Source organism: Nyctibius grandis, chromosome 2 (assembly GCF_013368605.1).
Source record: "Nyctibius grandis isolate bNycGra1 chromosome 2, bNycGra1.pri, whole genome shotgun sequence".
Taxonomy (NCBI): Eukaryota; Metazoa; Chordata; class Aves; order Nyctibiiformes; family Nyctibiidae; genus Nyctibius; species Nyctibius grandis.
In genome coordinates this window covers 94573557-94586048 of record NC_090659.1, presented here as the reverse complement: position 1 = coordinate 94586048, position 12492 = coordinate 94573557, and the positions used below count along the sequence as shown (strand labels likewise).

The 12492-nt window shown below is 43.7% G+C and overlaps 1 protein-coding gene across 1 annotated transcript in view; it reads left to right on the top strand.

Moving 5' to 3' along the window:
- The first annotated feature begins 5948 nt into the window (after positions 1-5948).
- HTR2A (5-hydroxytryptamine receptor 2A) overlaps positions 5949-12492 on the top strand; it is a 30717-nt gene continuing 24173 nt past the window's right edge. The window contains exons 1-2 of the mRNA XM_068395237.1: positions 5949-6363; positions 11237-11437. Coding sequence (XP_068251338.1) covers positions 5949-6363; positions 11237-11437 — 616 coding nt within the window. The remainder of the gene's footprint in view (positions 6364-11236; positions 11438-12492) is intronic.

Genomic DNA, 12492 nt, shown 5'->3' with positions numbered 1-12492 from the left:
ACATTTAGATCAACAAGACTGAAGCAAAATTCTTGGATACTTCTAAACTGAAGTTCTTCAGAACTTTTCCTCCCACGAAAAAATTCTGATATGGGAAAATAAGTGTTTAAATAGCTAAAATTGCACACAAGAAAAAAAAATGCAACTCTCATTTCCAGCCGACTAATCATTACATTAGTTTTATGCCATAGCAATTCCATTGAGCTACACTGGAATCACACTGGAATCACTGGAATCACATCAACCTAAATGTGATTGCAGGTGCAATGATACTGATCTCAGTGCACAGGTTTAGGCAGATAAGAGATGTGCCTTAAGATGCACCAGGATCTCTCTCACATTTACCTCCTTGTTGGGACTGTAAATATGAGGAGGAACTTGCAGATCCTGAAAGAATAACATATGGTTAGAAAGGAGGACATCCTACAGATCACCAGGAATACTGCGCATCTTTCCAAAACTCATGGATGAATGAGACAATCAGGCTTTTAAAAGTAAGAGATAAACCACAGCTTCACCTGGGATTGAACAGTGACTGGAACTAGCATTTGCATGTGGGATAGACATGAAAGTTTAAAGAGTTTCAGTTATATTTATATATATATGATATATATTTGCTTATTACAGGTTGCTTAGTATATATTACACTTAAAATTATAGTTAAATCCAGTTATTCCAGCTTCTCCTTCAGCCTCAACTTCTAATATTCAGTTCTCACTCAAAAGCAGTCCAGACCAAATCAATACAGACATCTTCATATCAGAGACACCCACAACAACACACCAGTTACTTACCACAGGTTTTCAGTCATCAGGACCCGTGGCCCAGGGGAGGACGCAGAGTGCTGGTGCTGCAACACTCCGTTTGCTCGGGATCGTCACCTGTGGACAGCAAGAGTGAGGGATGCTGCTCCTGCATGGATTTTTGGAAAGGTCATGTCAACCTGTTCTCACCTCACTGCAACAGGATGGGGCAAGAAGGTTGAGAGATCCAGAATGAGCTCGACTGCGGAGCGTGCGTCAAAAAAAGAGCAGTGTTGTTTAGTTATTTGTTCTGGTTTGTAATAACTAGGCTCTGACACACATCTCGAGGCACCACAGTATTAACGGCTCCAACAGCCCCTGATAAATGTAAACAGAGATACCAAACAGTAGTAGTCTTGACCACAACATAAATTATTCACATTCCACTTGCCTCACTTTTAGATGTCAGAGTGAACAATTAACCTCTGAAGTTTATACATTTACTGATTACACAATCCACTCAAAACATCAGGGAGGGCAATGGCAAACTCAGAAACCAGGGATTTTTATAGCTGAAATAATCCTGAGAACACTGAATTTGGGTTATGTAAACTGGGTTTTTTACTTCTCTTTCAGATGAAATTGTTGAAAAGCAGCATTTCTAGGAAGCAGTTATGTGCACTATGCCAAGCACAAAAACCCTGCCCAAGAGGACAGATTAATGTCCTACCACATTTCCAAGCAGAGCTAGGGAACAGAGGAGGGGCCTTCATGAACCTGACACATTGGTGCCTTCCAGAAATCAAAAAGCAATATGTAGACTGTTCCAGTGCCAGCTGTGTTTCTAAAGAATGCTTTATGTCTAATGCAGACCACATTATCGCCATTTTAAGCTAAGATTTCACTTCATTTACGTAGACTGGGACAGACTGCAGCTGTCTGTTTTTAGTGCAGACACGCTGCCTGGGGTTGCAGGTGGCAGAGTCCGAGGCTCTGCTGCTATTGGAGTGCAAGCTTATTTGTTTAAAAATGGAAGATCATGGGATCTACAGTTTTACAGAGCTACTCACCTTTAGGAAAAGCAATGTTCAAGGCTGGCTTTAGACATGACTAATCATCTAGGAGTTGTACCTCACTGTTCTCTCAAGGCAGAGCGCATGATCAGTGCCGAGTACAGAGGGACGATCACTTCCCTGGTCCTGCTGGACACACTATTTCTGATACAAGCCAGGATGCTGGTGGCCTTCTTGGCCACCTGGGCACACTGCTCGCTCATATTCAGCCGGCCATTGATCAACACCCCCAGGTCCTTTTCCACCAGGCAGCCTTCCAGCCACTCTTCCTCAAGCCTGTAGCATTGCATGGGGTTGTTGTGACCCAAGTGCAGGACCCAAAACTTGGCCTTGTTGAACCTCATACAGTTGGCCTCGGCCCATCGATCCAGCTTGTCCAGATCCATCTGCAGAGCCTTCCTACCCTCGAGCAGATCAACACTCCCACCCAACTTGGTGTCATCTGCTAACTTACTAAGGGTGCACTTGATCCCCTCATCCAGATCATTGATAAAAGATGAGTAGGTGTGGTGCTTAAGGATATTGTTTAGTGGTGGACTTGGTAGTGTTAAGTTAATCGTTGGACTTGATAATCTTAAAGGTCCTTTCCAACCAAAATGATTCTATGATTGTGCAAGGAGATAAGAGCACCTGTGGAAGCCCTGGTACCCTACTTTCACTGGGTTCAGCACAGGAAGGCTGGATACTTTTTTGTTGCTTGACCCCTTTAATGATACTATATGGAAGGGAAGTCATTTTCAGGTTCCTGGGGGGAGGCAAGAGGGATAGTTTTTGAAGTCAAAAAAAATTCCTGAGATAAATAATACAATACACTTGTGCTCACTAGCATATCCAACATAGTTTGCTAGAAGGCATCGTAAGATCACGGATTTGTTTCTGACACATTGGGCTACACAAAAGTAATTTCTGACTCATCTGTGTTTTATGGGCAAACCTAAAAAAGACATTTCATCTACCTGTGCCTCAGTTTCACATATATCAAATAGTTTTCGGGGGGGAACAGAGTAGTATTTAGAAGGCACTCAGACCTTGTGGTGATATGTCTACAGCTAGACCAAAGGAAATGTTGCAGTGCCTATCTGAAGAGCTTATGACTGTATCTGCAAAGGTCTTAGACAAGTCAACATTCAGCCTGTTTGCACTTACCTTTTATGTTCCTGACATCCAGAGTAGAGCTGCAGTCTTAAATGAGTCATTGGAGCAGAGGAAGGATGAAGTACCTGAGTGAAAGTCAGGACACTGCAGTGAGATGAAGCTACTCTGCAAGGAACAGCAAGGTCCCTTAGGCATCTGCTTCAGGTCTACAGGGAGCTGCAGACGTGAAATCAAGATTCACAAGCCTTTTACACACAGCCTATTTCTTAGAGTGTTCATTCAGTAAAGTAGATGACCAGGTCCTAAACCTCTATCCCATCCGTGGAGTGGGAGAAAAGTGCACAGCTCTGCTTCTTGAAACTGGGCTTTGCTGGCAGCTACAGTCTCTGACTCACAGTCTGGGTATTCACCTGCAAAAAAAGTACCTCCCACCCATGACTATTACATTAAAGAGTCATCAGAGCCCAGAGGGAGCAATCTAAGAAAATAACAGGGCACTTGGAGATGGCTGCTGAACCCTCTGCAGCATGGATGCTGAATTCACGTGGTGAATATGGTAACCCATTTGGTTTTTGTGTTAAAGGAGAGAGGGAAATGGCCTCTTTGGGATCTTGGGACTTCCAGGGCTGAAACATTTCTTGCTAAAATCAGCATTATCAGCCCTTTTTACCAGTTTGTGTTGCCTGGCAGTCTTCTGGCCTCACTTATAGGACTGAGAAACTTAAGTGCTAGGGTGACTCATTTCCAACTCCCAAGTGGGCATCAGTAGGAGCTACTGCCTGGGTGCTCCATCCTGCTGTGACAGCTGTTGGTCTGGGCTCAGCTGAGAGCAAAACCAGCCCCAAAAGAACTTTACTGTGAATGGCTTTCTGTAACAGTGCCTCATAGATTCAGACGGGCTTTGGCAGGTGCTCTGAGACTCACTTTGATAAGGTTTTGACCCCTGAAGAGATTAGCATGTGCCAGCTTAGCTGTGGTAATTCTCCAGGTGTCTGCAGTGGGGTTAGAGGTGCTGCACGTAGACCTGAGCTAATGGGAGCACACTGCAGCTCCCATGGGCCTGCAGGCATACTGGGACCCACTGGTGCCCAGTGACACTTGCACCTCTCTGAGCTTTCTCTCCAAAGTGCCTGAGCCTGCCTGTATAAAGCCACTGCCCTCTAGATGAGGGAAATCTGCAATGTGTTTCAGGACAGGAACGGGACCAATGGACCCACTCAGCTGAAATTTTTACAACTGTAAGTCTCAGAAAATCTGGGAGTACGTTTTGTGCTAGGTGGAAAACTGAAGAGTTGGCTACTTCTTCATCCATGTCCTGGTAGCAGAGGTACGAGGCAGAAACAGTGGAAGGCTGTTTTGTTTCCCCCTCTGCTGTACAGTGTTTTGCTTTGCTGAACTCCTTTATTTGGGACGCTTGCTTGGGACAGGTTGCTGGGGTTAATTGTCACACCAACCTCCTGACAAATGAGCGTGACGTCAGAGAGACTTCAATTTTTTATAAATACCTATCGTCAATTTGATTAACATGTCAGCACAGACGTGGAGGTAAAACTGAAAAGGACTGAATATTACTCCCTCCTTTTAAGGGTGTTATAATTTCCCCTCTACATGGAAAAAGCTTCACACTTACATTTTTCACTAGTGTCTTCCATTGTGAGCCTTAGATTTTGTCTCTTTTAAGCCTGCATCCTGTAAAACACTGTAATTGCATGCAGCTGTATTTGCAAGACATCCTCTGCAAACGGAAAGCGTGCATTCAAAAAGCACCCAAGCAGAGGACCTCCGAAACACACACTGAAAAAGCTGCTAGTTTATTAAAAAGACCCTCTTTGGTCTGCCCTCCCCTGCCCTCCTCCGCTGTTGCTACCTTGCAGTTTATGACATCCAGATAGTGGGAGGTCTGACAAAGCGAACAAGGCAGCAAGCAAGAAATTCCATTCCTGTTGAAATCAGTAATTCCTCCGTGCAGTCTGCTTTTTCGTGTGCGTGCTCTTTCTTTTGTGTCACTTCGAGGAGGGCTCTGATATTATTATTATTTTAAATATAGCTTGCCCTGGGGAGGGGAAATGCACAAGGAAAGAGTCGGCAAGCAGCCTATCTCTCAGAAGAAAAGAGCAAGCCTCGCAGCACGGGAACTGGCTTCACTCAAGTGTGCAGTTTAGAAGTCAAAAAAACTATTCCAAATACCACCATTTTGGAGGAGGTTGAAGAAAAAGGACACAAATCTGGCTAAACACAGTGAAGAATATGATAAATCAGGGTACAAAGTGCACCTAATTGCAGTTTGAGAGTGGGCTCTGAAGCACAACGTAAGTCTTCCTTAAATTGTTATTTTTTTATCTTAGCATCTAGTTGTTTAATTTCCATTCTGAAGCCAGGCTGGGCCAAAAGGTACAATTAGCTATAAAAATCAGCACAGAGCAGAATGTGTAATATCTGATATGAGGCTGAAAATTATACTGAAATACAACAGAAGTCACAGACTATCAGCCATATTATGGAAGATGAACTATAAATAAGAGCATATCTAATTATTTCAAGAGAAAGATGCTGGATGGAATCTTTAATCAACTTTCTTAATAGGGAAGCGAGAGCTCTGCTGTTTTGTATGGCAAGCTATTTTAATACTGCTGTGTTTAAAATTGTGTGATTACAGTTACCAATAGCAATAAGATGTAGCTCCAGAGGGGAGTCCTAGTGGTTGCAAAAGTTTTTTCTCCTTTATTTCTCCAACATTTTTGCTCTCTGAAGCCTCAAGTCCACATCCTTTACCCTACAGTTTGATTTTGCTTTTCAGCTGGATTTTCAATCTATGCCAACACTGGACTTCCTATGGAACTGAAAACAAAACATTTCAGCATTCAGAGTGATTCTGGGATGTTTTTCTACATCAAGCTAGTGGCAAAAATACAGTCGACAAAAGATTGTGCTCCATCAACTTCTGGCACGGACAGCTGAGGAATATAAAGCCTGATGGTGACAAAGAGTGATAATTTCCTATTTTTCACTATTTATCTCACCGGTTTTGGACTTAGCAATGGATATTCTTTGTGATGAGGAGAGCTCTGTGAACCCAACTGCAAACTCCTTAATACAAATACATCATGAGAGAAGACTCTACAGAAATGTTTATGGAGCTGGAGAGATTAATATATCACATCTCTTTAACTTGACTGTGGATTCTGAAAACCTAACCAATCTCTCATGTGAAAGTAACATGAGTCCACCGTGCTACTCTTCCCTGTTTCAGCTTTCACAGAAAAACTGGCCAGCTTTGCTGACAGTGATAGTGATTCTTTTAACCATTGCTGGAAATATTCTTGTCATCATGGCTGTGTCACTGGAGAAAAAACTACAGAATGCCACTAACTATTTTCTAATGTCACTTGCAATAGCTGATATGCTGCTGGGTTTCCTTGTCATGCCGGTGTCAATGTTAACGATACTGTATGGTGAGTATTAGCTGTGTAACGTACCACATGTATCAAGAAGCTTTAAACATTGCATGCACATGTTGTTGTTGTTGTTATTATTTCATTCTCTTACCACAAAAAATTGTGATCACTCCATACAAGGTGAAATATATGTAATTGGTTAATGGATGTAAGAATAGGTGAAGTACTTGAATCTTTTGCTACTTTGTATTTGTAGTTACAGGCATTTTAAACACAGTCCAGAACATTAGTTTATTACTCAGCTGCTGGAGGAATTGTCTCAAAGTGTCTATGAAGATGCTCTGTTCTCTCTATTCTTTCAGGTTTTTTCCCTGGCTCATAATCAGTATTCTTAATGAGAATGTAGGGTCCTGCCAGTTACTTTGCTCTGCAAATACGCACAGAAGCACTAATGACTACCTTTAGATTCAAAGTAGGCAACCCCTTCAATTATTTTGTAATGAAGTAATACAAATGTAAATAATTCTCTTAACGCTAATACCCTGCTTAGAGATCTACTTGCCAGCAAATGCTGGAATAAATATTGTGGGAGCTAAAAAATGGATGGGAATTAATTCTGCCTAATTTTTAGTAACATTTACAAATGCAAAGCTGTGATTTCTTAAGAGAAGTTATTTAAGAATTAATAATAACTCACAGTTCATACCCTTGCAGGTGATTAATAGCAGACTTTTCTTCTCATTTTCACCAAAATCACTTGCAGCACAGCTCATGTAGAAAAAACAGCAGCCTATGTGTTCAGTACAAATATTGTCAGGCTGTTATAATCTCTAAACTTCGAGAAATAAGTTTTCCAGTGCCACAACTGAATTACTACTGTTCAAGGAGCAGCCAGACAATGACAGGAGGAAAGCGAGGTTGTTTGCAAAGATTTCTATTGCTTCACTATTTTGGGACTAAAAGTCCAAGCGTGAGCCTGTGACTTAAGAGAGATTCCGTCCAGAAAACTGGAAGTTTATTTCCCGGTTTCAGTATTTCTACAGAGATTGCTCTCAGTAGCATTTGCAAACTGTATTTGGCGTCAGTGACAGTGTAACGTTGTGATTTATTGTATTAGTGGTGTGATTACCTTCGGTGGGAAAACAGCGTAGAAGAGAGCCGCGGGAGTAGAAATTGTCCGATACGTGAGATGAGCAAAACCCTTATAAATCCTGCGTGATTCCCTGCGACATGCAACAGGGACTCCTGCTGGCCACGCTCTGCTGCCAAGAGAGGAAAGAGGCACCCGGCTCGGAAGTGATTTGGAGGGCGGGACGTGGGATTTCCTGCATGCAGCAAAGCCGAAACCCTCTTTGTGGGGGGGTAAGGCTGCGTCGCCCTCCTTTGCGATCACTGGTGCGGAGGAGCAGCAGGGTACCTAAAGCCATAGGGGAGGGAGTGTGCTGGCTTTGCCTCCTCTGTCCCTGCTTTTTCCCTTGCACGGGCAAGAAGGAGAGGCCTTTGCAGGGTAACTTGCGGTGAAAAATCATCTGGTGGTGCATGCAGGTACCAGAAGAGCCATCTCAGCATGGTGCGCCATCCATCTCCAGGACAACCAGTGATGGTGCAGAGGGAAACATCCCCTTACACAGGAGCATTCGCTTCGCTTCAGCTGCCCGAAGAAAGGTCAGGATGCAGGCGGCATCAGCCACATCACCTATGTTGACAGTCCTGAGCCCAAACCAGGGGCCTTTGCACCCACCTTGCTCTGCTGGGGTACTTCCGAGGCTGTGGAACGAGAGTGCTCCACCACCTGCCCCACAGTCCCTTGAAGGGGGATTGTGACTGTTTTGCTCAAAAGAGAGATGATTTCCCTCTTGAGAGCTTTACAGCTACTATGGGCAATTCCCGTTAGGGTGCCTGGCCACACCAGCCATGTGCCTGCCCCAGCCTCCACCCTTTGGGCCAGACAGGCATCTCTGTCCACCCTGCAGCACCAGTCTCCGCTGGAAAAAAAGACACCCAGCATGTCCTGCCAAGGTGGACATGCCCACAGAGCAGAAAACTCACAGAACTGTACAACAGCGCTGGTTCCCACCCAAAACCACGTAGGGTGCTGGATGGCTGTGGAGAGTCGTCCCACACTGTGGGGTGATAGTAACAGCGTGGAGCAGCTGTCGGGCTTATTGGCAGATGCTGTGTAACTCCATGCTGCAGTGGAAGGACCAGGCGTTTCAGAGGGCTCCTGTCCAGCCCAGTGCTGACCCCAGACATAGCCTCAGATGATGTTCTTCTGACAAGGCAGGACAGTGCACAGGGCCTCCTCAGCAACTGCCCATGTCCACAGACTCTCCTCTTTTATTTCCTCACAGCAATTCCTTAGCCTTTCACTCAAAACAGTTTTCCCGTACCTCCTGTTACCAACAAGCAGCAGCCCAGCCTGAAAGGCCTTGTCAGAAAACACTTCTCCTCTCCTGGATGCTACTGTCTGGCTACATCAGGAAGAAAATATTATCTCATCCTAGGGGATATCTGTCCTCCCTCTCAGCCTCTCAACCTGAAAATGTATAGATGCACAAGCATCACTTGCCTGTCCCTTGGATGGGACTCCCTCATATGGGCTCCTGGATCTCATGAGCTCTCACGGACCACATGAAACCCCGGACCTTGTAAAACTTTCCCTGCCTATCCAGTCTTTAAATTGCAGACATGATTTGTTTTGTTTTGTATTGTTCTCTTTTGTTTTGTTCTGTTTTGTTTCCCCTTGGATATGTCGAGAGGTGAATTGGACAGCGGCCAGAGCACAATGCAAGACAAAGGTGTCCTGTGCCATGTGCCACATAAAATGTCCCAAGGCCTGCCTGGAGGATGTTATCTACACCCTTCCCAACTCTTATTGCATCCACAGTTGTCTCCTCTCACGTACTTTCCCCTTTCTTGGCCCTGTAATCTGCAAGATAGTTTATCTGATGCATGCTGTTTTATCCATGCCCCATCCAGGCTTAGAGCAAGGACAACACGTCTAGAAGGATATGGCAAATGTGTTCCCAAAGGCCATTGAAACAAGAAAACAAATGCATGTTGTCAAGTGTAAAAATACTTTATCACTTTTCCATGTGTAAACTGTCCTGGCCTGACAGAGAGATGCTGCTGGGAAGACATGCCGCTGAAAGCCAGCCCTCACATAACACACTCCAGAGACCAGAATCCCCATTGGAAGATGAGAAAACAAGATAAAACGTATCCATAAATGCTGTATGGCTTGTCAGGGTCAGCTCATATCACAGCAGTCCAAGAGCACCAAGAAATAGTCTCCTCGGTGTTGACACTAAATTTAATTAGGCACAGACCAAGCTCCTCTGCCTCTCTCTCTGTTCCTAGTGTTGCAAATCTTGTACTGTATCTCCAAAGGAGACAGGCACCCCCTGAAACACTAACATGTTCTCACAGTACCAGCTTTGGCATTGCCCCATGCTGCACTGTCATGGGCAGCTCAGGTAACATGCTCTAAATTAAATCACCGCAAGATAAGGACATAGATAACTGCAAAACTTGCTCCAAGGAGAGGAGTTAGTGGTTCCCTGCAGGACTAGAGGGCCTTTGAATGAAGGTCCTGCAGGGCTCTGCTTAGCCTGGGTCTGCTCAGCACTGCTCCTAACAACTTGTATAGTGCATAAAGTGAGAGCTTACACAGCTTTCCGAAAGCACCAAACTGGGAAAGGTTACAAGCACTCAGAGGGATGGGATCAAAATCATCAAAAATCAGCTGGACCCCTGAAGAGAAAGTCTGAGATGAACAAATAACATTCAGTGAGGATAAATGCAAAGATACCAACTTAGGAAAAAGACAGCAAACCAACTACTTCTGGGGAAATTTGTCCAGGCTTCAGGAATGCTGAAGAAGATCTGGCTGTCAAAATGGATCATAAGCTAAGCATGTGTCACTAGTACGATATTTTTATACAAAAGGCACTCATCATTCCAGCTTGTGTAAGTAAGGACATTCCCTGCAAGACCCGTGAAGCAATCTTGTACTTCACTTAGCAGTCGGGAGGCGTTTGCAAGAGTACCGAGCCCTGTTTTGGTCACTGAATGATAAGCAAGGTGTGGATAAATTAAATAGATTCCAGGGCAGTGAAACAAGAAGCACGAAAGTTTTAAAAGCATCATCTGTAAGCAAAAGATAAAGGAATTGGCTTTGCTTAGTCTGGAAGAGGAAAAGAAAAAAAATGGGCAAGACATGATAGCCATCTTCCAATAGCTTCCAGAAAGGACAACAATCAATTATTCTTCATGGCTAGTGGAAAGAACAAGGAAAGAAGATGTAGGTTGGATATTGGTACACACTAATGCGTTTGCTTTGGATTACTCTCTCTGGAGGAGCCTATCAATATCCATTGATACAGGGAATATCCTTATTTAAGTATGTTGCAGGTGCCTGAAGACAAGTGAGATAGATAAATATCACTGGTATGCAACAAAATACATTTCTTCCTTCAGCTGCCACTAAATGTAAAGTTTCAGCCTCAGAATTTAGGTGGCTTTGCATATCAGCAGGTGTTAATAATACAGTATTTACATGCATAAAAAGTCATAAAATAAAATTGAGAACTTGCAGGTTTACAATGACAAAATTGCTTCTCTTACCATAGATTTGCTGCCGGAAATGGTTAATTGTAACATCAAGCATTAGCATTTTGCAAACAGAATTTAAAAGCGAAAAACATACACTGCTTGTAGCCTGGGAGAGAAACAGAGTTAATCACAAAAGCTACAGAGTTAGAAGGTTGCAAGCAAATAAAAAAGTTTCTTAAAACAGTGTCAGGCAGCTTCTATTGAACATATCACTTACTACTAGTTCCTCCTAGAAGGATACATGTACTGAGACGTATGTGTCACAACAAAAGATGTATGCCATATTCTCAGCTGATGTCAACTTTCTCTTGTGCAGGATACACATGGCCTCTACCTACAAAGCTCTGTGCCGTTTGGATCTACTTGGATGTGCTTTTCTCCACTGCTTCCATCATGCACCTCTGTGCCATCTCACTGGATCGCTATATTGCCATTCGAAACCCCATCCATCACAGCCGGTTCAACTCAAGAACTAAGGCTTTTGCAAAAATAATTGCTGTTTGGACCATATCAGTTGGTAAGTGAGGCACTATTTCAGCACGTAATTGCAGATTTCTAGCCTTTGAGAGGATTTGACATAAATATTGCAGTCTAAAACTGTATTCTCTGCTTGCAATATTCTGCTTGCCACAGTCTAAGAAGTGCTGTAATGTAGTAATTATGCAATGGAAATCAACAACAACGGGAAATGGAGGAGAACTGAGCAGCACTGTCACTGAAAGAATACACACCAGTGATAGGACTACTGGGTTCAAGTTTGTTTTAAAGACGTGTTTATTTCCCATATTGATTATCCATCATTACCTTAACATCTGAAAAGAAAAAATTATCTCAACTGAAAAAAGGATTTCCCTGTTTTACGCCAGTTGTTCCCAAATTCTTATTAGGGTAATTTTCTTAGAGGTGTTTCTTATGGGCAGATCTTTCCTGCCTTTCTTGGTGTGTAGGGTAGGGTATTTATGCATCCCATTTAGGAGGCATTAGATACTCTGGATATACTGTAAATTAGAGAAGGTTCGCCACAGGACAGTTCAGAGTTGCAGCATAAAATAGATGCCCTGAATGACTAGATGAATCTCTCTTTGCACTAGCAAAACCCAGAGGCTCGAAACTAGGCATGGGAGTGCCACTCTTCCATTCTCATGGCAGCAGCACCTCAGTCTAGAGCAGTTTCACGGCGAGGGAGATGTAAAGAGCTTGGTGTCTGATGTCATCAGGGATTTCCTCATGCACCTGGGGCAACGGTTCTCAAATGTGTTGAAAGCACAGTTCCGCTTCAGCTCATCTGGTTTTGTAGACTCCCCTCCCCCCCCGATCATTGGCTTCTCATTTATTCAGAAGAAGGAAAAATTCACTCTCTTGCCCTGGAAGACATGAGTGTTGCCAGCAATCAAGCATAATTAGCTGCTTCCTGGGCTAATATAAATTATTGCAAGTGGTAACTGTAATCCATTACCATTCTTCCGAGGGGAAGGAAAAGAGATGACACCTAATACTGCTGCCTGCCTGCCGCTCTGAGTCACCTCCTGGCCTCCCACTTGATCTTGGCCCAGAATATGAGAAAAAGCAAAC